Source organism: Culicoides brevitarsis, chromosome 3, assembly GCF_036172545.1.
Source record: "Culicoides brevitarsis isolate CSIRO-B50_1 chromosome 3, AGI_CSIRO_Cbre_v1, whole genome shotgun sequence".
NCBI lineage: Eukaryota > Metazoa > Arthropoda > Insecta > Diptera > Ceratopogonidae > Culicoides > Culicoides brevitarsis.
The window spans coordinates 28,155,356-28,182,109 of NC_087087.1; the positions used below are offsets into that span (position 1 = coordinate 28,155,356).

The 26,754-nt window shown below is 29.0% G+C and overlaps 2 protein-coding genes across 3 annotated transcripts; one reads left to right on the forward strand and one right to left on the reverse strand.

Moving 5' to 3' along the window:
* Positions 1 to 13,734, reverse strand: LOC134836147 (uncharacterized). Of its 2 annotated transcripts, XM_063851381.1 has the most exons (6): positions 13,625 to 13,734; positions 1,818 to 1,939; positions 1,025 to 1,225; positions 679 to 765; positions 407 to 488; positions 1 to 138 (listed from the first exon to the last, which is right to left on the reverse strand). In XM_063851381.1, exons 2-6 carry the CDS (start codon positions 1,906 to 1,908, stop codon positions 45 to 47), a joined length of 555 nt encoding a protein of 184 aa, XP_063707451.1. In that variant the 5' UTR covers positions 1,909 to 1,939; positions 13,625 to 13,734; the 3' UTR covers positions 1 to 44. The 2 variants fall into 2 exon arrangements, with proteins under 2 accessions (XP_063707451.1, XP_063707452.1); XM_063851382.1 differs by lacking the exon at positions 679 to 765.
* Positions 13,735 to 24,426: 10,692 nt separating this feature from the next.
* LOC134835460 (cytochrome P450 4C1-like) lies at positions 24,427 to 26,215 on the forward strand. Its single transcript, XM_063850338.1, has 4 exons — positions 24,427 to 24,988; positions 25,055 to 25,118; positions 25,267 to 25,895; positions 25,959 to 26,215. Exons 1-4 carry the CDS (start codon positions 24,427 to 24,429, stop codon positions 26,213 to 26,215), a joined length of 1,512 nt encoding a protein of 503 aa, XP_063706408.1.
* The last annotated feature ends 539 nt before the right edge of the window (positions 26,216 to 26,754 follow it).

A 26,754-nucleotide genomic window follows, 5' to 3' on the forward strand; every position in this document is an offset into this window, starting at 1 on the left:
TCAAATTAACAGTTTGTTTTATTTTTTTTCAGAAGTCATATAATTTAATATGGCTTAGTTTCTGGCTCATATTCAATATCCTGTGGGAGAAGTGAATGGGGTCGGTCTCTCAAGTACAAGCCATAACGGGATGGATATCTGTAAAATATTTATATAATCGTGTTGACATGTGTTTCTTCAAATTATTTTTTTTTTGTAGCAGAGAAGGGATTTGGTGTAGTTTCGTTTTGTACATTAGTGTTTTTTTTTCTTTGTACATCAAAAGGTGTCAAAAAAGCAAAAAAAGGAAGAAAAATAACAAAGACACAAAATTTAATTTTTTTTAAAGACAAAAAAAAACTTTTCTACACCCCATCCCCCGATCTGTACAAAATTTTAGGCAAAAATTGCAATTTTTTTTCGTTACCTGTGTTCAATCTCCCTGAGGTTCTTCAAGTGATCACCCATGGCGCGTTCGGTATCTTCCAAGGTCTTGGCTTTCAAGAGAGCTAAAACATAAAAAAAAATATTTTTTTTAATAAATTTTTTATTTCATTAAAAAAAATGCATTTTCTGACGTGAATAACAAAAAAAATTAAGCCGTTAATTCTCTTCACAAAAAAAAATGAAATTTAATGATGAATGTGATAAAAAAAAACTAAACACGGGACAAGAAGAGACAGTTAAGCAAATATTCACCTCTCCGTTGTGCCAAATTCCATCGCCATAAGCTGTAGTCGACGGGCTCACTGCTTAAGTAACGGTTTGGGTAAATATTGGGCACGACTATGGCATGCAACAAGAGATGAACACGAAAGAATAGGAATAATAATAAAAGAAGGAAATTTATGTCTTTGTTTACTTTTTCTCAAGTACTTTTTTTTTGTTTGTAATTTTAAAGTTAAAAAAAAAGAATTTTCTTTCTTAGAGAGTTTTCTTTTTCTTTCTTCGTAATGTTTAAATAACAATTTAGCGCCAGACAGTAATTCTCAAAATTTAAGCTGAAAATTCTTGTTTTTCTTGCAGTTTGTTTTTGTTTTCTTACCTGGCCTAAGTTTTTCGTATGAACGATAGTGTGATGGATAGATTGGTCTTGGTGAATATCCATAAGTTTCTCTGTGCACTGGCAAGTAACGGTATCCGGGTACGAGAATTCTGTGGTGTGGGATTTCGTGGTCTTCGAACAAGTGGGCGAATGGGCGACGATCCCATCTGGATGTTTCTTGGGCACGAATATCATCAGATCCTGAAAAAAAAATTAAAATTTACATATTTGTACTCCTCAATTGAATTTTTAAAAGAAATTTCACATTTTAATACTCCTCAAGGGTAAAGTAATGAAAAATTTCACATTTTAATACTCCTCAAGGGTAAAGTAATGCAAAATTTCACATTTTAATACTCCTCAAGGGTAAAGTAATGCAAAATTTCACATTTTAATACTCCTCAAGGGTAAAGTAATGAAAAATTTCACATTTTTATACTCCTCAAGGGAAAAGTAATGAAAAATTTCACATTTTAATACTCCTCAAGGGTAAAGTAATGAAAAATTTCACATTTTAATACTCCTCAAGGGTAAAGTAATGAAAAATTTCACATTTTAATACTCCTCAAGGGTAAAGTAATGAAAAATTTCACATTTTAATACTCCTCAAGTGAAAAGTAATGAAAAATTTCACATTTTTATACTCCTCAAGGGTAAATTAATGCAAAATTTCACATTTTAATACTCCTCAAGGGAAAAGTAATGAAAAATTTCACATTTTAATACTCCTCAAGGGTAAAGTAATGCAAAATTTCACGTTTTTGTACTCCTCAAGACACATTTAAACACTTACCCTTCAATGATCTAACGTATGATTGCCAAAATTTGGCTTTCTTGTTGGGGGTTTCATTGTACCCGATCATTTGTAGATGTTGCTTAAACATATTTGCGGCTAATGCGGTCCTTTGTCGTTCGCTAAAACGAAAAGCAAAAAAAAAAACCATTAATTTTTCGTTAACACAGCTCAAGATTTACATTGTTTATAATTTTATTACTACTCTCGGAATTACATTATCGTCTCATGAAACGAGAGGAAAAATGTTCAAAAGAAAAACTTTTTTCATTATAATTATTACGTTAAAGTATTTTTTCTTCTTCATTTGCGACGCGCCGTAATTCTCGTGTAATGAACAACAACTCAAGTGTGAGTGGACTGAAATATACCCCAAAAAAATATTTATTTATCAAAAAACTTTTTTTTTTCCTTTTTTGTCACTTTTGTTGAGTGAGGTGGATTCAAATTGATTTACTTTCCGGAAAAGAAAAGAATTGTTAAAAAAAATATAACCTTCGTTTATGGGACGAAAAACTAACTTTTTCCAGCTGAGAAAAATTCAATTTTTTCTCTTGTCTCCAGAACATAAAAAATCGCGGTTCGTCGCACATTTTTAACATTCACAAGGCACCAGACACGCTCTATACGTAAACGACCATTGTCCTATTTAGTTCGCTCGTTGTCTCCTTTTTTTCCTCCTTTTTCGCTTGTTATTCGTATCTTGATTGAATAAATTGCTGGCCATTTGCTTAATTATACGATTGTACGACATTCGCCTCAATTATTCAAAAAGAGAGAATTTGATTTAATGCGATTTTCTGCTCATTAAAGCACGGCGCTTGGAATTTTATTCCGCTAAATTTTCCACAGAAAGTCAAAAAAATTCAAAGAAATGCAAAAAAAAATTTTAGTTGGTAAAAAATATTCTCGAGGGAACGCTTTTCGGTATAAACAAAAAGGCAGTAACTTTAAGTGCCTTACGCGAATTTTTTTCTGTTTGTTTTAGCAGAATATAAATTGTTTGCGAAAGTAGGGCAAATATATGGGAGAGATATTTGTTTTTCTGACATTTCATTCTTTGAAGCGAGGAACGTTTGTGGAATTGCTGTTGAGAGTCCCATGGCGATAATTCTTGCTACAGTGGTTTCGTTGTTGTTGTTGTTGGAGCTTAATAAATTTCAAAAAACGAGACATGCGGCAATGACCGATGATAACGTGCCTTGTCGTTACTGCACATTGATCTAGGTTATTTCCCGTATCTTTTTCTCTCAATGGATTTTTTTCAGTACGGAAGAGAGAAGTGTAAGTTTATTTTATTATTTGAAAATAATGTTGAAAGCATCCTTGATTTAATTCCACAACACATGTTCCTAATACTTAATTTAATTGAATCAAGGATGAGACAAATTTCCATTTTTAATTCTTAATTTTCGAATATTATTTTTGATTTTCGAAAATTTAAGAAATTTTAATTTTAAAGTTTCGAAAATTAAGAGTTTTTTATTTAATTTCAAAAAAAAATTAAATTAATTAATTAACTTCAGTAATTCTTATTTATAAGAAATTTTTAGAAAAAATTTCGAAAGTTGGAGATTCATAAAATAATTTTGAAAGTTCAAAAGTTTCAAAAATTTCAAAATTATTTTCGAAAACTTAAAAAAATTTTAGAAATTTTTTAATTGAGAAATATTTAGATATAAAATTTTAGAAACTGTTCAAACATTTTTTGAAATTATTTTCGAAAATATTGGAAAGTTCGAAAATTTTTAAAAATATTTTTCGAAAATTTGAAAAGCTGATAGGAAAGTTCAAAAATTTGAGATATTTATACAGCAATTAATTGAGAAACATTTAGATCAATTTTCAAAAATTTTAGAATCCTTCAAAAAAATTTTCGAAATTATTTTACGAATTTTCGAAAATTTTTAAAATAGTTTGAATTATTTTCGAAAATGTTTTAAAATATAATTTTCGAAGATAAAAAAAATTCTAAGACAACTTTCGAAAATTTATAAAACGATTTTCGAATTTTTTAAAAATTGTTTAACCTTTTTTAGAAAAAAAAACTCCCCTTGAATGGAAAATAAAATTATTGTAAATTCCTAAATCTTTTCTTTCTTGTTCATGTCTATTTCATGTTCAATAGATGTTAGATATAGAATGTCTTCGGTTTTTTTTTCTTGTGAAATTTCTTGTTTTTATTTTATTTTTCTGTTTTTTCGTATCTTGTGTAAAATAAAATGAGATGATACAAATAAATAAACTTTAATGCGATTGTAACACACATTTAATGTGTTTGTCTCGTTTTTTTTGTGTTGTATCCAGCGGAGAGTTGCCCACAATGAGCACAAAATGAGATTTATTTTTATCTTCGTGACAGAGAAAAAAAGTGTTGATGATAGGTTACCATAGTTTTTTGGTCCTCTATTATTTTATCCTTTTTATTTAGCTCTTTTGTTTTTGGTCAAGATAAACGCTTTTGTTTTTTTTCCTCTTGTTTTTTTATCGTCATGGTATCCGGTTTCAAGTACTTTTTGTGAGATACAAGGAAGTTATTTATTCCCGGTAAAACTTTCTCAATTAACAGTAATAATCAAACAACTTAATCAAAATTGAAATCGTTTTTGTCATATTTAATAGTTGTCAACTACTTGGTGAAAAGTTGCTTTTTCGATTAAAAGTTTGGTCTTTAGTAGTTTTGGTAGCGAAAAAAAAATGCCACGTGTTTGTCTGTGGGCGACAAAAATTTTCCATGGAAACGCCTGGTATTTATTGATTTTTTTTTTCTATCTTTTCAGAATATGTTCAAAGGGTAATTTGGGAGAAAGCGCCACAAATCTTCGAAAAAGATTAGCAGAGCACGATTCTCGTATGAAAATAATAAAAAATAATAATTCGCGTAAATTTGTCTTTATTGACGTTTTTGTATATGTGAAACTGAGCGGATTACATGTGAAGAGCAAAAGAAACAAGTTTATCTTAATTGCTGTTTCTCACATAAGATAAACATTGAAACAGGAAGAATACTAAATAACAGACAAATAAATCGACCGTCATAACAATTACCACAAAATCGAGTTGTTGTCTGAGTGATATTGATACCAAGATGAATTTTTGTGTTACACGCTTCATTGATGGAGTTTGTATCGTCAGAAAATTATAGGAAATGAGAAATAATTGGACAATTTAGGAGCAACTCCTGTTTCCGGTGAATTTTGGGGTAAGTTTTTATTTTTTATACCTAACTATTGGATCCGTAAACTTCGTTTAAATCATATTTTTTTTCTTTTCAAATCAACCAAAACCTTCTCAAAGCTAAGCCTGACACATTTGAAGTCAACTCGAAGAGATTCCAGAAGCAGAATTTGAGTTATTGCGTTACAAAGCGGATGAGGAGTACAAAAATGTGAAAAATTCTTCCAATTAATCCAAACCAAGCAAATTTTCAACCATTTTTTTTTCTTTTCAAATCAAAAATCAACCAAAACCTTCTCAAAGCTAAACCTGACACATGAAAAGTCACCTCTTCTTTGAGTTATTGCGTTACAAAGCTGAGGAGTGAAAAATTCTTCCAATTAATCCAAACCAAGCAAATTTTCAACCATTTTTTTTCTTTTCAAATCAAAAATCAATCAAAACCTTCTTAAAGCTGAACCTGACACATAAAAAGTCACCTAGAAGAAATTCCAAAACCAGAATTTGAGTTATTGCGTTACAAAGCGGATGAGGAGTACGAAAATGTGAAAAATTCTTCCAATTAATCCAAACCAAGCAAATTTTCAACCAGTTTTAATTAAAGTCTGGCCCAAATTTTCGACTAATCTTCTTGTAATCTCCGGTGCATGTCAAATTCGCAAACCAGACTCCTTCCTACACGACATTCCGAATACATTTTAAGCTTTAATGTGGTTTCACCGCAAAAACAAACAAAACTCGTCTCTCCTCCTCATTCCCTGATGAATGACTCAAATTTCATGTCCGCTATCGTGTTCATTTGAGTGATATGCTTTGCGGCAATTTGTTTTTGTGCCCAAAAAGTCATAAATACATCATAATCAGAAGCGTGTGTGTAGTAAATTATGGCATACTACTACGCAAATCGAGATTAGATTGAATTATTTACTGCACAAAAATATTATTATTAACAACTTTTTATGTTTCACACATGAATGACCTCAAATTCGGTCGAAATATGAACTCAAGCCGTATGTTACGCGCGCACACAACATCTGTCATCATGGCACGACATGAAAAGCTTGCGTCTCCAAAAAAGCGAAATAATGACAAAATGAATGGCTCGATGGAAGATAACGAGAAAATAACGTGATTCCATCGAGATTTTTCCGTTGCTTCTCCCTAGCAACTGGAAAATTTATTTTTGTTTCTCACTGCGTATTGATTTGAAAGATAAGAGATGATTTGTCAACGATTTTTTTTTTGCCTTAAACTGATCCCGAGTTCTTTAAAAGAGGAAAAACGTCACGTGATAAGTCTTTGATGAAATTTAAAACTCTTATTAAACGAGATGAGATAAACTTTTGACCTACAAAGGGAAGGCACTACATAAATTACCGTTAAATTATATTAAATTACACAATAAATTTTTCGGCATACTTTCCATATCGCTCCCCCAAGACATACGGATTCCAAGAATAAAAGGGCAGAAAAAAAATATGATACAAATAAAAGTTGTCTTTTACTGTGTCTCCGTTTCTCTTTGTTGCTTTTTTCTGTAAAATTGATACGCTACGAAAAAGCACCTCGAGCAGAATTTTTTTTTGTTTGTCTGTATCAGACATAACAATGACTCTGATGAAAGTAAGTAAGAAGCCAAAACATCAGAATGTGCGGTAGAGCATTTTTAAGAGACAGATAAATTCACTTTTTATTCACATCACAACTTCATTCAATATCTTTTTTGTATCATTCGAGATCAGTGGTGCGTTAACACAATGCACACAGATGAGTATTTTACGACCGCCACTTTTTAGAGTCTTTCGTTTTTTTTTTGAAGGGAGATTCTTGCTTGTCTGTCCTTTTTTTTCTGTATATTTTTTTTACTTCATAATTTTTTTTTTAAATTAAATAAAATTTTCGTTAGAATTTAATTAATTAAAAAAAATTAATTAATTTAATTAAATTTAATTAAAAAAATTAATTTAAATAGTAGTAGATACTTAAAAAAATTCAAATAATTGTTAAAAATTATATAATTAAATAAAATAATTAAATATAAATATAAAATTGAATTAAATATTTTTAAAAAATATAATTTAAATAATTTTAAAGAAAATACTAAAAAAATTTCAAATTATTTTTTGTTTTAATTTTTTTATATTAAATACTTTGGTCGTTTTTCAAAATTATTTTTTTCATTTTTAGAAAAAAAAATTTTAATTATTTTTAATTTAAATTTAAAATTTATTTTTAATGAATTAATTATTTTAAATTAAAATAAAAAAAAAAAGTAAATATAAACAAAAATTTTGAGAAAAACCTAAACTAATTTATTTAGAAAATTCGAAAAAAAAAATTTAAATTATTTAAAATTATGCACAATTTTTGTTAAAAAAAATATTATTTTTTTTTATTTTTTTTTCATTTTTTTTTAAATATAAAACTTTGAATAATAAAAAAAAAAATAATTTTTAATAATTTTAATTGAATTGAATTTAATTAAAAATTAATTTAAAAAATAAATATTTGATGAAAATAAATTTTATTAAATTAAATTTAAAATTAAGAACTTTAATGCTCTCAAGTTCATTTTCGAGAGTTTATACTTTTGCATTGTTAAAAAAAAAATTGTGTAAAAGGATCCATGCCTACTGTGCAAACAACAGCACCAACAATGTGGCAACAGCAAGGAATGTAATAGAATTAAATATGTTTGAATAACTCTTTGTTATGTCTCTGTTTTCCTCCGCACTTCTTTTTGTGTATTTTTCACCTACATTCCTTTGCATGGTCGTTATTAAATGCTTTTGTTGTGTTTGCTGTTAGTTCATTCATTCATTCAAACGTTTTTTTTTGTGGTGTGTGGTTGTTTTGTTTCGGAAATGGAATCAAAATAACGTGATAATGCTTTGACATTGCGAGTGAGGAAAAGTTAATTGTTTAATGGAATTTTGACCTAATTCTTTCAAATTGAAGAATTTCTTAAGATTTTTTTTTTATTTATTTTATTTTTTAAATAATCTCAAAGGACAAAAACTCGTCAAAGTAAAAAGAGAAAAAGAAAAAAAATTTAATATTAAAAATCTAACCAGATGTTCCTTGCTGCGCAAAAAATAAACGTGAATGACATTTTCAATCTAAAAGGAGAGAAAATTCATCTAAAATTTGATTCAATTTGCAGCAAGTCATTGTGAATTTCTGGGAAGAGAAATTTTTGAATGGAAACAACAAAAGGGAACAATAACCGGAAAATCCTTGCCTTTAAAATAAAATTAAATTCCTGCTTCTTCAGAAATATAATTCTTGAAATCTTTTCCTGCATTCATCCGGTTATTTTTTTTATCTCTTTTTCCCCTCTTTTGTTCCTTTTAAAGTTAAGCAACCTTTATAAATGATAATGAAGGAAGCACTGCCCTCTTTTGACTAATTATCAGAGGTCAAGCATGTTAATCGTCTCACTTTTTATCATAATTTTACGGCAAAATGGACTTAATAGAGTGTCATAACGAACTTTGTCACCCTTTTTTTTTTTGCCGTAAATGGCACATAAAGTCTCTGATTATCATCAATGACGGTCTAAGGTTGTCCCATTAAATCGTTTCACATTTTTTGTGCCATTTAAATGTTCGAGCTGAGTGTCAAATTACATGCATCATTGAACTTTATTGACATACTGGTGACACGAGACACCCTTTTTACTTTGAATTTTCCGATAAAAGGTAATTCGGAATGAAATTCCATTCATTCAAGACAGTCACGTAGCGTTTGTCATTTTTCCTCTCTTTCGAAAAGAGTTGAAGAATTTTGTTCTTTTTTTGAAGACAAGAAATGAATGAGAAGGCAGATTACGAGACAAAAGACCCATTTTTATTTGTTTTTTCCCTTTTCTCATACCCTACAAGACAATCAAAAAGTCGAGATATTTGTCAAGAACCTACCCTATGGGTGAAAAACGGGTCAGATTGAATCATTAAGGGATCAAATTGACCCCTCAAGGATTTTTTTGATTCCTTAAGGGATCAATTTGTTCCATTAAGAGTTCAATCTGATCCTCTAAGGGATCAACCTGATCCCCTTTCGAGTTTTTCATCTACAGACCCAAATAATTGAAACCTTTAAGAGGTCAAATTGACTTCTTAAGGGCTCATATTGATCTCTTAAGGGATCAATATCCTTCAAGAGATCAATATGAACCCTTAAGAAGTCAATTTGACCTCTTTAAAGGATGAAATTGACCTCTGGGTCTGCATATGACAAACTCGAAAGGGGATCAGAGGAAAAAAATTTCTTTAGGAATCAATCTGACCCGTTTTTCACCCGCAGGGTAGGTTCTTGACGAATATCTTGACTTTTTGATTGTCTTGTCTGATAAGTATTGAAATTTTTATGAGTTGTCCAATAAAAGGTCGAAATTTAACGATTATTGACATAATTTCGCCTTGTTGTTCAAGGACAATGTCAAACGTCTCTCCCGAAAGAAATTTAATTTTAACGACAATCCAATCGTTCGCTGTTCCTCCCAACGGATCGTCCATAAAATTTACCATCTCTTTGATGCGTACGTGTGAACATGTGCGTTTAATTCGAAATCGATTACATTTCCATATAAAAAGGCAATTTCATTCATTTATTTCCCGTTTTCCTCGTTGGAATATCATGAATAAAAATTACGCACTTTTAATGTTATTTTATTACGTTTGAGTGTCGGGAGGAATTAAATTGAGCAACAACTCACACCTGTGCGAGAGGTAAAAATATATATATTTCAATTTTCGCTGGAAATAATTGCTTGAACCTTATAAGACTCCCTTTGTTCGTGGAAAATGTATCAAAACTGTAATTAACTAAGGAGATTATTTTGCGATGTCAATATATCGTTTTCATCATTATTGTTAGCGCGGATTATTAACAGGTGCCTTGATGAAAATTCAATAATTGGCGTTGGCATGGGAGCATATGCGTAACGAAAGGTAACGAATATAACGTTTTATTCTTTCGGGTGGGTGAGTAATGAAAACAATAGGTTTTGATAATTGATTTAGTATTAAAGAGGATTTTTGGCATGGAAATTTCTAGAATATTTTGTTTAAACATTAAAATTCCTTTATATGGATTTATGCAAAATTTTATTATTATTTTAAAAATTTTGGAATTCTTTTTGTTTTTTTTATATTTTGAAACAATTTTTTTAATAAATTTTCTTAATTAAAGGAAAAATTTTTAATTACCTAAATAATATTTTTTCTGATTAATTTTTTTTTAAATAAAAATAAAAATAAATAATAAAATATTTTTTTAATAAAAATAAAAAAAATATTTAACAAAATAAATAAAAAATATTTAATTTTATTTAAAAATATTTAACATATATGAAATGAATTTTTTTTAATAAAAAAAAATTATTTTGTCTATTTTTTAGAAAAAAATCTATCATTTTAATAAATTATTATAAAAGATAATAAATAATTAAAAATTTATTAAATTTTAAGAAAAATCTGGACAATTTTTTAAAAATATTGAATTTTTTTTTTTTTTTTTTTAATTTTTAAGTTTAATTTAATTTTTTATATATTTTAATTTAATATATTTTATTTTATTAAATAATTAAAATTAAATAAATAAAATAATAAAAATTTAATTAATTAAATAAAAACAAAAAAAATAATAAAAAATAATAAATTTTTTTAAATAAAAATAAATGTATTTTATAAATTTTGTATTTTTTTTTATAAATTCAAAGATCTTCATAAAAACTCATAAAAACACAAAAAACGATGAACTTTCTCCATCTCTTGATGTTTTTAGGAGCAAAATAATTACTGAAACAAATCATCCCATTTTCTCTTCATCATTAAGTGATGCATGGCGCTCTCTTGTATCGCTCGAACCTAGCTAATCATCTAATGGATCAGATAACTGCCGATAAAAAAAATAAATGGCTTGCGAAAAAAACGAGACACTGCTAATTACTGCCATTATTCTTTATCTGACCATGACCCACAAAGAAAAGCTCCAAAAAAAAGGGCGAACAAATAAAAGTGAATAACATCTTTTTTCCATTAGTACGAGTCCCTCACAGTAAATTTATCGACCGACACACAAACATTTGTCATTTCCGGCCTAACTGCTATTTAATAATATCAAAAATTTGCATGAAACGAATTTTTTTTTCTCTCTCGTAATTTATCATTGATTTAATTGCGAAGCACAGTGAAAAATTTGCGCAGTATGCCGTCTGGCAAATTTGATCTGCGGTTTACCAATATTTATTTATTTATTCGATATTATTAAATATTTTAAATTTAATCTTGTAGCATATTGAAAAGTTTCAAATTGATTGCTGTGAATTAATTTTCTTATTGGTCATTGAATCCCCTTCAACGGCATTCAACAAGAAAAATGTCTCACAGGAATTCTCTCGAATTACCATTAAAATGTATTTTTATTCGAAGAATTGGATTTTTTTGCAACTCTATAACTTGCAGACACTTGTTACGTTTTTTCCTTGAAAAAGTGAAAGAAGAAAAATCAGAAAAAATTTATTGGATGAGAGAAATTTGATTCCGAAAGTGAATACGGACAATGATCGGATTTACATTGGAGAGCAATAACCTCGATTTACATAAAAAAATATTTCTGTGAATCGGAAAAATAGATTTAAAGCTGTCTTTAAAAAAAATTACTTAAAAAATGGAGGCGTCTTGTTTTTTTAATTTTTACCACATTTCGAAGAAAAAATGCGGTATTAAACTAAAAATGGAGGCGTCTTGTTTTTTTTTTTAATTTTTACCACATTTCGAAGAAAAAATGCGGTATTAAACTCGATTTTTTTTAATTAACGTTTTTTTTTTGTTTCAAGGGATATTTGTTAAACGAATAACAAATAAAAAAAATCAATTTGTATCATTCTCTCTAGCTATTTGTCATGTCAAAATTCCTTTGATCCTTTAATCGTAAAGAATTTTCAATTTATTTGATTGAAGTTTGTGCCCTTGTGACATGAATATCTGCATATGGGTCGTGTAAAATTGTGTCAACGTATTTTTTTTTGGGGATAGTTGAAATGCTAGAAATTTCGTAACGTAAGCTGGCAATGAATTCGTAAAATTTGCATCAAAGGCAACTTTAACCTCATTTTCGTTGCATATCGAGCCAAGAGAAATCATCTTCTTCGCATCGCGAACGGTAAATAATAATAATTTCTTACTTTTCGTCTTTTCTTGTGCACACTCACGAGAATTACATAACTACTATAAGAGGCAAAATAAATTTAATCCGAGCCGTTTGACCGTTTCTATTTTTAAAACGGCGTAAATTTTTCAGTTTCTTAATTTTTTTTTCTCGTTCCGAGAGCGATTTTTTGTGAGAGAAATAGTGACAAAAAATCGATGACTGGATCACTCGAAGACGAAGCGTAAGGTGTTTATTTTTAGCTAAGACGCACACGATTTTTGTTCTCCATCCGTCTCGCACAAGCAAAATCTTCATGTTTATTTAATGTTATTTATACACAAAATTGTTTCGAAAGACACAGGAATTTCATGGTCAAGCAATAAATATTTTTGCATTACGTACATTTTATTTACTTGAGGCACGGTTCAAAATAAAATGAAAAATAAATATAAAATTAATGGGATCGTTTTGTAAAATTCAACTCAAATATTTGCTGCGTTTGAAGTTTTTCGGTTATTAAATCAATCAAGATATCAAGAAAACAAGCAAAAAAAAAAAAGGGATTGCATCGCATCTGTGACCATCTCCAATAAAATTTTCCGTTTTATTTATAGATTATTTGGATCCCTTGTGGGTTGATGGTCATTCAGACAAACGAGTCGTGTCTTCAAGAAGTCATAAATCTCACGCTCACTCTCTCTCTTCTTAATCTTCTTCACCGAACATTGTCCTTCAGACAGTGAAAATGTTACGCAAGCTCATTTTTCTTCGTTCCCATTGTGTTTGGCTAAATGTGTATCGCTAGAGGGGCCCATTAACAACCATAACTGTGGAATATCCTTTTGTTAGGTATGTCTATTGAATTTCGACAGTTTTTTTTTTTCAAAAAATGAGCAAAAGAGGGAAGATATAGTGTCCCCTTATCGAATTCCTCCCCCCGAGGGAAAATGTCCTGTTTTATGGCACCATTAACCTAAAAAAGACTTATTATTGATTTTTTTTCTCTATATTATTTTCATATTTTTTTTTTATTTTTGGGAACCAAGTTTGAGACACATTTCACTCATCATCATCATCATCACCAACGAAAAAAAAGTTATTTTTTGAACCAGTCCATTTTTATGTTTTTCTTGGCTTCTATTCAAAAAAATTCACAGTAATTTTACGAAATTCTAGATTATTTTTTTTTCTTTCTTGCAACTCGTGTGATTTTTTCTCTTCATCACTTTTCAACATTTTTTTTTCTTCATTATTATTATTATTAAATTTTTAATCGACTTATATAGTGTTATGACTATTTTTAACAGATGACGCAATTTTTTTACACTTTTCTTTTTTTTATATAATTTTTTTTCACCTTTTTTTAATTTTTTTTGTAATCCAAATTTTTCGTAATAAAATTAATAAACAATTTAAAAAAAAAATAAATTATTGAAAATAAATAAATAATAATATTAAATAAATTTTCTTCAAACCTTGTTAAAAAATTATTAAATTAAAAATGAAAAAAGTTTGAGTACGAAGTTAACTAACTGATCGAAATCTGATGACTGATCCAGTTGAATTTAAAATACGTGAATTTGAATAAGAAAAGTTGATTTTTTACAAAAATTTTCTAAATGTGTGTGAAAATGTGGCGTTTTTCTTCAAAGTCGTGTGTATGAGTGAGTTGTATTTATAAATTTTTATGTTTAATCTCTTGATGGGTTTTCAACGTATGAGTTGTCTGTGTTTAACAAGTGGGATTTTTATGTGTGAAAAGTTTGCTTTTTTTTCGTATCTCAAATGTGTTTGTAAGTCATCGTGTTTTTTCATTTAAAACTTGTGTATCTAGGTAATTTTTTTTTTTTGCTTTTTTCATTCATTCGAAATTGCCTGAGAATAGTTTGTGTTAGTTTTAATGTGTTATGACAACGTGTTTGAGCTATTTTCATATGCATGAATTTGTGAAAGTGTTTGTGCAAAAGGTGTTAGAGTGTGGGAAAATAATATTTAGCAAAGTAGGGTGACCAATTTTTAATTATATGAAATATTGATATTTTTTAAAAAATAGTATTTTTGTTATTTTATTATTTTTTTAATAGATTTTTAGAACTTATTTAATATTTTTTTTCTTGTTTAAAAGATTCCAATCAAGATCTGCTGAGAAGAGCCAACATGACGAATATAAATTTGGAAATACGCAGGAGAAAATTCAATTGAATCAGGCATATCCTTCGCAAAGATCCCGAGGAAGTATGCAACAGGGCCCTTGTGTACAACCCACAAGAAAGCCACAGTAGAGGTTGCTCTAAAAACATCTGGCAACTCTTTATACTCTCAGAAGCTAGTCAGAGAGGCTGAGGGACAACTAACTAACCTCTGGGATCTGAAAGATATTGCGAATCGATGAACCAGATGGCGACAATTCGTGAACCGCTTTTGCTCAACATGAGGACAGTCTCGAATCTTTGAACAAGAGACAAGGCTTAAAGTAAAGTAAGAAAAGAAACTCTCTGGCGATAGATTTTCCGAGTTTTTCATCAGATACCGATTTTACTGTAGAACTTCACATTTTTTACCATTCTAACTCAACGGTTCGTTGGCGATCATCATATGTTTCATGAAGAAAAATGATCTACTCGACATGACAATCAATTCCAGTGAGAAAAATTTTCAAAATGTTGACCAAAACTTCAAAATTTGAATGTTAATTTTTTTTCAATTTTTTTTACACTTGGATTGTTTGTCATCTCGAGTATAATTTTTTTCTCCATGAAACATATGATCACCAACGAACCTTTGACTTGGAAAGGTACAAAATGTGAAATTCAAGTCCTTCTTTGTCAATTTTTTTCTGATGTAAAACTCGGAAAATTAATCGCCAGAGAGTTTCGTTAAAACCAAAGTTTTTTTACGTTCAGGTTAGAAAATTTCTTAGATTTAAAATTTAACTTAACTTAACTTAAAATTTCTTAGACCCATAAATAATTTTTAAAATATTTCACATCACCCAATATCAGCATTTAATCGAAAAAAAATGGCATGAGATTTTTTGATGGTATTGTGTTGGTTAAGTCTAAAATAGTCCAAATAAAAACCTAAATTTAAAATTCTAGAAAGAGCTTAAGTGTTTCTATACATTTTTTGTAAGTTCAGGTATGTCAAAGAGGAACTTGAAAACACCCAAAGCCACTAAAATATATCATAAATCTCATTCCAAAATTATAAATTTAGTTTATTTTTGGACTAGTTTAGGGGTAACTAACACAAATCCATCAAAAAATCTCATATCATATATTTTTTTCGATAAAATGATGAAATCAAGTTATGTGATTTGACTCTACTGAGATTGTCAGTACTTTGTTTCGTTTGAAAATCGACGTAAGTAGTCAAATAAGTACCAAAGAGAATAAATAAAAAATATTCTGTTAGATATTCCTTTGTCCGATGTTTAGAAGGCTTTGTTCATAAACATCAATGGCGCTTACATAAAGCCTTTGTCGTCATTTGAAAACTAAACTTTTAAGGTCATGTGATTCTGCTGCAATAGTTCAAAGTTGTTTCTTCAGTTACAATAACCTTTGAATGTTTTTCTGAGCCTTTTATCTCTCATCTTTATTCGTCTTTGCGTTACTTTGAGTTCAATGGGAAAGAGTCTTTTGATGAAAATAACAACAGCGAAACATTGAAGGTTTTCTTTCTAAAAAAAAAAGATAAATTTTCATGACCTTGAGTTCTTTTGACTTACCTTGACTTCTTAGCTTATAAACTTACCTTGAGAATTTTTTTCAACACCTGAAACGAAAAAAAAAATTATTAAAATTTTATGAATTAAAAAAAAATTGGCATCCTACTGCAAAAATTTGCCATTTAAATAAAGCCAAAAATTTTCATTCACTTTTTCACAACAAAATTTGCATATTTTCCAAAAAAACAGTAAAAAAAATGTTTTAACTTTATTAACATAAGAAACCTTGTCAAAAAGTTTAAATTCGATTTTCGTTAACAAAACAAGCTTTCATAATAGTCTCAAGTCATTAATTCCATTAATAAAGCTTACCGTTATGGCTCTGTCATAATATAATTAAACGTGCAGGCAAGATCAAATGAGGGACAATTCCCCTCCTGAAGTGTAGGCGAAATTTATATATATATTTTTTTTCTCAATTTCGCTGTAAACACATTATTTTTTCCTCGAAAAATGGCAGAATGTGAATTTATCGCGATGTGGGATGAGGGCCCCTCGAGTTGTAAAAACACAGCGAAACGCGATTGTTTTAAAAAGGTCAACAATATTTGTTTATTTATACAAATATTTTTTTTATCGATAATTTTTTTTATTATTTATTTTTCTGACCAGATGTGCGCTAAATGTCAGAAAAAAAAGATGAAAACAAGCGTCATGGGCCACCGACGCGGTAAGGATTAATTTCTGCGTCATTATTAATTGTTTTTGGGTTTTTGTTGTTGTTATGGTCGCCAATCAATAAAATTTTAGGAAATTTTTAATTAAAAACGCACGTATAGTAAATATTTCTATGCAAAAAAAAATAAATAAAATTTTCCTTCAATAGAAAAAATTGGGAAATAATAAAAAAAATTTCTCCATGACAAAAAATTTTCATGTCGATCACAAAGGAAGCGAAATCTCTGTCAGATTTTTATTATGAATTTTTTTTTTAAATTTAGATATTTTTTTTTCGCTCAAGTCGTGCGTAATTGAGTTTTCTTCGGAATAAATAAACAAAACACACAGTGTGGTGTGTTGCTTTTCTATAATTAGATTTATGATCAGAAGATCAACTATCGCGAGTCGTATGAGAAATTTTGTTTCCAAAAAAAAAGTGAACGCAGTAGATGTTTTCGAGACATTCTTGGAAATGTTATGCAAATTAATGGCTTGAGATGGAAATGACGGAGGTAGTGGCGTCGTCGTTATTTGTTTCTATAGCGCTGTTTCGGCAATAAAGTAAGATTTTTATGTTCATTCATAAAAATGCCTTTGAGATAATTCGTTTTTTTTTTCAAGCATTTTTTTTATTATTCGTTGCTTTTATTTTTTCTGGTTGTATCTTGTGGCAAAAAAAAAGCAAAAAGGCAGAAACTGTCTGACCTCGCATTTGATATGGGTTTGAAATTTGTCTGTTAAAATTTGTTGTGTTCTGTTAATGTATTTTATTGGTTTCGTTTTTTATTTTTTTTTTCCTCTTCTTATCTCCAAAATATTTTCTCTCTCTTAGAGGGGAGAAAAGCATGGAGGCGCCTTGTGGTTTTTTCTTTTGAAAGACCTCCCGTCGATTTTTTCCATAATTTTTGGTAAAAAAAATTTTTGAACTGAATGCCAAAAAATAAAAAAAAAATTAATTCGTTTCAAGGATAACAATTTTCGAGCTTATGAACGGCATTTTCTAATAATAATAAATTTTTTAACTGCTCTGCTCTACTGCCGAGATAACTGTCATGTTACCCTTGACTCACATTTAATTTAATTTCACTTTTCATTTGGCTTGTATGTTATTCTTAGAATTGTGAGTGCGCGTGAGATAGCACAGATTAAATTATTCGGTGATAAAGTGGATTAGTGCTGTAAGGATGAACGCCCAAGAAAATGCACTTTGACGGCGTAATTAGTCAAAGGAGCTTTCGTTGAAGCGGGTGATAAAGTGAGAGACTGTAATTAGTCTGGACAATTTATAATCATAATGATGGGCGGGATAATTATATGCATCGGTGTCTGTCAAGTGAATAATGTCTGGGTCATGATGGAAAGATGTTATTATAATAATTATCTAGTTCGAAAGATGAGTTTTTGAAAAAATTGACCGAATTTTTAGAAATTTTCTCATAGAAAATCGATTTTTTGTAATTTTTTTATATTTAGACTGGTTTAAAAATTAAAAAAATATTTCGACTTCATACTGCTTCAAGACTCTAGAAAAAATAAAAAATAATTTTAGAGTTTAGAACAAGATTTTTTTTTTAAATTTCTCATTTTTTAACAGATTTTTGTTTAATTTTTATCAATTTTTTTTATTTATTTTTACAAAATTGAATGTTTTCACTAAAAACTTAAAATATGCATTGGGACGATATGAATAGGAGTAAAAATTTCAAAACGTCATCTGAAAAGAAATTTGTAAATGTGTTTTGGGTCAAATTTTTAAAATATACATTGGACCAAAAATCCTGAATTCCCATTAAATAATATTAAAATGTCAACTGGGGCAAAAAATGCTTAATGTGCTTTGGGTCAAAAGTGGTTTAAATGTGCATTGGGTGGTTTAGTTTAATATTTTTATTCAAAAGTATATGAATTTCTGTTAGAAAAAAATTTAAAATTTACAAGAAAAAAATTAAAAATATTTTTGAATAATTTTTGCCTGAATTTTGAGTTTTTGTTAATTTTTTTTTTAATTTTAACTTGCGGTTTTTTTTATTTTATTTTAAATAATATTTTTAAAAAAATATTCAATTTTTCATTTATAAGAATATTTTTTTTGAATTCTGAGAAAAATATTTTTTTTTGAATTCTAAGAAAAATATTTTTTTTGAATTCTAAGAAAAATATTTTTTTTTATTATGAAAAATATTTATATTTATTTTATATTTTTTTTTATGATTTATTTCGTTAATTTATTTGATTGATTTTTTTCAATTTATTTTTTTTATTATTTTTATTTTTTTATTTAATTAATTTTTATTATTTTTTTATTTATTTATTTAAATTATTGAATCTGGTCAATTCTTTCAAAAATCCGCAATTTATATTATACCTAATTATTAAAATCTGATATTCAATAGAGTCAATTCTAAAATTAAATTACTTAACCCATTGATACATTGATATTTTGCCTATTCATCGCCTCTCTTACGGTTCATTTATTGCACTTTATAAGACTCCTTATCCAATTTCACAATATAACCATAATAATTTAACACACAAAACTTTCTCTATTTGCCTTTTTCTTGTGCATTTTCCTACCAATTTTACATCAACAACCATTACAAGTGAAGTTTTCAAGCGTTTCTCACACAAACTTTCTCTCATCCCCCTCTCCACAAAACTCTTGAGAACAAACTAGAGTATCAGGTGAAAAAAATTGCAACAAACAAACATCGCGTTAGTACCTTGATAATAATAAAAATCTCTGTTCCACATAGCGATTCAAATAAATTCCCATAAAATTTCATGTACTTTCTAACGGGATTTTTGTAGTGTTTTTCCCATGTGTCTGTGGAGTACATAGTTTAAAAATTTATTCAAGAACATGCAAGCTCGTAAGTTATCTGATGAATCTTTAATGCCTGGAATGAGAATTTCTGCTATTATTATTATTATAGCATTACACAAGTGTTTATACAGCGCGAAGAAAGGAAAGAAATAACAAGCTCTGAATAAGTGAGAAAAGTGTGGGTAGCTTTCATCATGATGCACTTGATGACGCATGCTGGCGGTGATTCATGATGCTGAAAAAAGTAATTCAATTCGCTGGAACAAAAATAATTTATTTGTGTAAGTATTTTTGTTTTTTTTTGCGATTTAAAAAAAAATGAACCAAAGTTCAATGAGAAAAACGTTCCCTTGAGATATTTTGTAATAATAACCAATGAGAAAAATTCTATAATAATTTTCTTGTTCATCGTGTCACATTGATCAATGGCGCAGTTGTTAGATATTATTTTTTTTTCTCAAAAGTTGTCGCACACTAAAAAGGTGTTGTGACCATGAAAAATGAAACAACGACTTACCCTTGAATGATAAGTTATTTTTGTAGACGTTTGAGCGAGATGTTTTGACCGAGCAATTTCTCATTTGCTAAAAAATCATAAAAATATGAGAACGGAAATTCGGAAAAAAAAATTTCCTTTCAAAACGTGTTTTATTATTATTTTTCTTGGACTTTGTATGAAATTGAAATCTAATGTGAACGAATTTCAATCGACAATAAAAAACGTCAAGGTCTCATCTGTTTAATTTTTTTCGCACTAAATTATTCTTTTGTGTTTTTTTTTTGTTCGTTTCAGAAACATGAAAAAATTTTGCGGTGACAGAGAAAATGGACAAAGCGTCATAACATTTTTATGTCAATGGTTACGTCCTATTTAATTTTTAAAGAGCTGTGAGTGTTTCATTTAGGTACTTGATGAATTTTGACACAACAAGAAGAAAATTTTGAAATCTCTTTGTGACTGAAAAGTAAGTTCACAAAGGTTAAAAATTTAAAACTAAAAGTTTTGTTGTGAAAAATGAATATTTTCTTAAAAGGTTTAGAATGATCCTTTAGGAGTTAAATTAAATACCTAGAGATAAATTGATCAACTTCAGTTGAAACTTCACAGGCTTGTATGATTTAAATCAAAATCAAGAAATCAAAAAAATGATCTGATTCTTTTTAGTGACAAATCAAATCATGATTTTGATTGTCAAATCTTTGATTTAAATCATACAAGCCTGAAACTTCAAGAGGTTAAATTATTTATTTATCGTATGATATTTTTTTTTTGGAAATGAAATATACATTATACTGATTGAGCTATGTTTGATAGACAGTTTATCGCATCTTGGTTGAGTTCATGCATTTTTCGCAAATCTCCATTGAATTTTGTAATCGTACAATCTTGTAAAATGTGACTCATAGTTTGCATTGATCCACATTCACAATTTTGCGAGTCCCTTTGTGACCATTTATGCAAGAAGTAATTACACCTTCCGCAGTCAGTACGGAATCGATTTGCTTTCACCCATATCTTTCTTGGAAGGTCAAATCCACTAATTGGTCTCGTACAGTCGTCAATTAACCAACGCCTTTACAGAAATTGGCTTCAATCCATTTCTAAAATTTTCAGAATCTCAGCTACGGTTCTTTTTTGTCTTCTTAAAAATATTCTAATTTTAATTCAAATTTGCAAATGACGATATGTGACTGAATTTGTTGCTTAAAAGCAAATATTTGATCTTCAACTTCATCGATTGTTAAAATTTCGTCAATGTTCAGATTTGTGTCGTTGAAACTCGTCAATATTCTCGACAAGAAACCATTTTTGCTTTTGAAACTCAAACCAAGAAAAGCATTTTTGACTCCAATCGTGCTCAAAATTTACTGAGATCTTTTAGAAACTCTTTGGAACCTTCTGGGAGAGCTGAGTGAATTCTAAATGTACCTGTTTGAGATGACAGATTAAAAATTAAGAGTATCAATTTACTGAAAAAACTTACCTGGTCCAATATTGATCGCTCTTTAAATCGAAGAATCTCTTCTCAGTTGTCTAGTTGATTTACATCAAGGCATCTGAAACTTTTTAAAATATTATTTGAAGAAATTTAACTTACATTTTCATGCTTTTGAATCAACAATTTCTACTTGGTAATTTTTTCCATTAGTTCCATTACCCTAACTTTTTCTTCTCTTTTTGTGTCATCGTGTCATAAAAATGCATTAAATCTCTTTTCTCTCCGAACTTATCACACAAATTGTCACTTTTATGAATTTAACACTCTTGAAAAGTCAATAACAATAACACTAAAGGAGGTAATGACTCGACTGTTGCCTCTTTCTCTAAATTGAGTAACAATGACATTGCACTACGATGAACTGATTTAATTTAATTTTCAAGTGAAATATTTAATTGATGTATTGGATTTTCCATTTTCAGTGAAGCGCATTCATCAATATTCAATTAAATTCAAATATTTGGAGTATTTCATCAATCCTTTTAACACTCTGCATCATGCATTTTCCAATCAAAATTTTCATTCGACTAATTGATTCCTAGAAATTGCATAAAAATTCATATCATATCATGTTTGGGATGAAATTCGTGAATTGCAGTGAAATTTTAATATGATGGATTAAAATTTACAACAAAAAAATATTTCAACGCACATTCAAACATGTTTTTGTTAACAAAAATGCTTTAGAGTTAAAAATAGAACGAGAAAAAAAACAGATGTGTGCTAAACAAATTCGTTTTTCTCGCGAAAAAACACATCAATAGACACCAACACGCACAGACAAAAATGTTTCAAAGTCACAACTAACGACTTTTTTAATGTTCAAATTTTAGCTAAAAATAAAAAAAAAATCTTTCAAACTTTTCTTGCTGTTTGTTTGTCTCTCTGTAACCTGTTCTTTGTTTGTTCGTGCATGGAAAGAAAATTGACTGAAAATAAATAAAATAACAATAAATTCGAAAAAAATAACCGTAAAAGAACATCATAAAATTTATTTGAGACAAAAAACAAAGACTTTAACGATTTTCCTTATAAATAGCTGCAATTATTTTTGGCAATAAATATGAACGTGAAATTTGTCAAAAATCGTTTCTAAATCTGTAAAAATGCACTAAAAAAGAACAAATGTCGAAATAAATTACTTTGTTGTCACTTGCACTTGCAGTAAATAAAGAAACGTACGATTATTAGGAAATCGTGTAAAATCTAAGAAATCTTTATTTGTTTAGCGTCATAAATTTGTTCAGCTCTTATGAAGCGATTTGCAGTTGGCACGGGAAAATTTCTTGTGTAACGTGACACAATAAGGTTCATTGTTGTTCAGGATTCAATTGACGTAATTCCACGTAATTCAGATCAATTGATTGAAACTTTGTTCTTGTGAACAACTTTTGTATTGTGAAAAGTTTGTGATTCGCAATTTTATTACAAAATTTCTTATTTTTTGATTAAAAAAAAATTAAAAATAAAAAAAAAATTTTTGATTCATAAAATTCGGAAAAAATCAATAAAAAATTTAAAAATTTGTGAATATAAAATGCTGAATTTTTATTGGATGACAAAATGTTCTATCACTAAAAATCAATTAAGTTGAACGTTACACAACACTTGGAGTAACTGTCAATCATCAAGTCTCCGTTTTCCTCTAAACTTTCGCATTTTCCTTAAATAATATTAACAAATCACGAGAAAAAGGAGATGAAAAAACAGCAATTTTTCATTTTTAAATTACTTTCGCAAATTAAAGGAAAAGCAAAGAATAAAAATAAAGGACAGAAATAAAAAATGACAGCTGACACACACAATGAAATTGATAAATCACGACCTTCGAACGGAGACACATCATTAAGGGACGACGACAAGATTACATAATAATAACATTTTCTCGTGTTTTTAATTGTGTCGCTCGAGAAGAACTCATTCCGTGTCGTCACTTCAATTATTATCTTTACGAAGGCTTGGGACAGCGACAAGTAATTAGCTTTCATTGCCCGTTAGTTCTTATGATTTAAAGAAGCATGTAACTAGGATAAAAGTGTTTTGAGGAAAAGTAGTTTTTTTTTTAATTTTTTTGCTTGGTTTGAATTAATTGGATTATGATATGAGCCTGAAAAAAAAAATCATTAAATTATATTTTTAACTTACCTTAAAAAAAATCCGTTAAGCTGAATTTCAGAAGATGATCAATTTCGATCAACGATCAAAATTTTTAAATTAATTTTCACGCAATGTGTTTCTCTCTCATTATTTGAACGAAACTCTCTTGAGTAAAATTAACGCTAAAATGTGATCAACATTGCGATCTTGATACGTTAAGTGAATATTTTCATTTCCTCTAAAATTTTTTCTTAAATAATGGACATTTGCCTTAAAGTGCGTTCTAAAATTTTGCCCTAATGCACATTTTAAAAAATTGTCCCAGTGCACATTTTAAAATTTTGTCTCAATGCCAATTCTAAAATTTTGATGCAATATAAAATTTCAGATTTCTGTAAAAAATTCACAAAATATCAAATTCTTAAATTTTTCCCCAGTGCACATTCCAATTTTTTTTCGAAATTGTACCAATGCAATGCACAATCTAAATTTTTTTTCAAAGCTTATGCAAAGTTTTTCATATAGATGAAAATTAATTCCAGTTTTGTAAATCACAAAATTCACTTCCTCTATAGATTTTTTTCCTATCACAATCGCTTTTAAATATCGATACTTTTGCTTTCTTTCACATCGACTGGATCTTCTCATTGACGAGTTGCAATATAAAATTTCAGATTTCTGTTAAAAATTCACAAAATATCAAATTCTTAATTTTTTTCCCAGTGCACATTCCAAATTTTTTTTTTCGAAATTGTCCCAATGCACAATCTAAATTTTTTTTTCAAAGCTTATGCAAAGTTTTTCATAGATGAAAATTTATTCCAGTTTTGTAAATCACAAAATTCACTTCCTCTATAGTTTTTTTCCTATCACAATCGCTTTAAAATATCGACACTTTTGCTTTATTAGATCAGTCGACGCTTCACATCTTTGCACTATTGACTAACTGTGATTTCTCCTCCAAACATGGAAGTCACTCTAATTATTTTCGGAATAGCAACTGCTGTTCTAATCGCTTTTTTCCTGCCAAAATTCATCAAACGGCGCCAGTTTGTCAACACGGTCAATCGCATTCCGGGCCCCAAATCTTACCCAATTATCGGTACCATGTGGGACTTTATTGGAGCAAATCGTGAGGATATTTTCGACCTCAAGAGAAAATATTCGAAACAGTTTGACGGCATCTATCGCCTCTGGACCGTAGGCTTCGCTGACATCAAACTCGAACGCCCGGAATACATCGAGCAACTCCTCAAATCTCCCGTGAATATTGCAAAGAGCCCGTATTACGAAATGGAATTGAAAAAGTGGTTGGGAAATGGACTTTTAACGTCGTTCGGTCAAAAGTGGTTTTCACACCGAAAACTCATCTCTTCATCGTTGCATATGAGCGTGTTGGAGGGATTTATCGAGGTTTTTGTCGAAAAAAGTCAGATTATGGTGGAAAAGTTGGCGGAATTCGGAGATACGGGAAAAGTAGTTGATGTGTTTGACCACGTGCTAAATTGTGCGTTAGATATCATTTGCGGTGAGAAATGACCTTCAAATGACCTTTTCAGGCAATTGCTATAAAAAGGCATAATTTTTTTTGTAGAAACTTCAATGGGAGTTCATTTGAGCGAAGATGAAAGAATTAAATACATAACCGCTATTCAAGAGTAAGATTTTTTTTTTAATTTTTGAAACTTAAATTTAAACTTAAAATTTTTTCAATTTTTTTAACCCAAAAAATTTTTTCAAAATTTTTTTAAATCTGAAAAAATAAAAAAAAAATAATTTTTTATGGAATTTTTTAAATTTTTACAGGATTCTTGCTGTAAATACGCAACGATTTTTGAATCCCTTTTTGCACAACGAATGGATTTTCGCACTCACGAGTTATGGAGCCCGAAGTCGTAAAGCACTCAAAACCCTTCACGACTTCACGGACAAAGTCATTGAGGAAAGAATGGAGATGCGAAAGCAAATTTCCACAGATGAGGCAGATTTTGAACACGTTTTCGGAAAAAAACATCGCAAAGCATTTTTGGATCTCTTTTTGGACGAATTCAACAAAGGAGAATTTTTCACAAAAACCGACGTCAAAAACGAAGTTGATGCCTTTATGTTTGCCGGACACGACACTACAGCAATTACTACTGCAAACGCTCTTTATTTTATCGGTCTGTATCCGGAAGTGCAAGAAAAACTTTACCAAGAGCAACTTGAAGTCTTTGGAAACTTTGAGGAACTTCCAACGATGAAGACTTTGAACGAACTTCAGTACATGGATCGCGTCATGAAGGAATGCATCCGTTTAATTCCCACAGTAACGCAGGTTTCGCGTCGCGTTTCCGAAGAATTTGAAGTTGCCGGTTATACAATTCCCGTGGGAGCGACTGTTTCTATTGGAATCTATGCATGCAGTCATGACGAGAGATATTTTCCGGATCCAGGTAAGATAAAATATTGATAAATAAATAAAAAAAATTCTGAAAAAAAAAATTTTTTTTTCACAGAAAAGTTTGATCCCGATAGATTTTTGCCGGAAAACAAGGAAAAACTTCATCCGTTCTCGTTTATTCCTTTTAGTGCTGGCGTTCGTAACTGCATTGGACAAAAATACGCACAACTCAAAGAAAAAATGCTTTTGTTGATGATGATTCGCAACTTTAAATTCACGTCAGTTGATTCGCGTGAAAACATGAAATACGCTGGTGACATTCTCTCTAAGCCCATTTATGGTGTCAAGCTACTTTTGGAGAAGCGTCATTGAAGTGTCAGTATTTTTCCGCAGTATTTACGCATAAATACGAGAGTTAAAGTCAATACAATATTTTAATTTTTTTAAATAAATTTTTCGGTTAATTCTTTTAAAAGTAAGTGAAATTAAGTTTTCAAGGTCAAAAGTTCAAGAAAATTAATTTAAAAAAAAAAAATTCATAGTGAAAATATTTAGCAAAAAATTTTTAAAGCCTAAATTTAAAAATAATCAAAATTAAGAAATAATTTTTTTAAGAATCTTAATATTTAGTCTGAAAATTAGAAAAAAATATCTTCAAAAATTTGAAAAAATTATTTAATATTGTAAGATCAAAACTTTGTAAAAACATACATATCTTGCCTGAGGTATCTGAAAACATCATGTGCACACTTTACTACTACAAGCAATCGAAATGGACTGATATCATGAAACTTTTTGATGAATTGAGGTTATTCAAATTAAATTACTTTAGATTTTGGGATATACTTGTGAATATTTTAAATTCTTCTATTAATTTTAATTTATTTTTAAAGTTAATTAATTAAATTAAA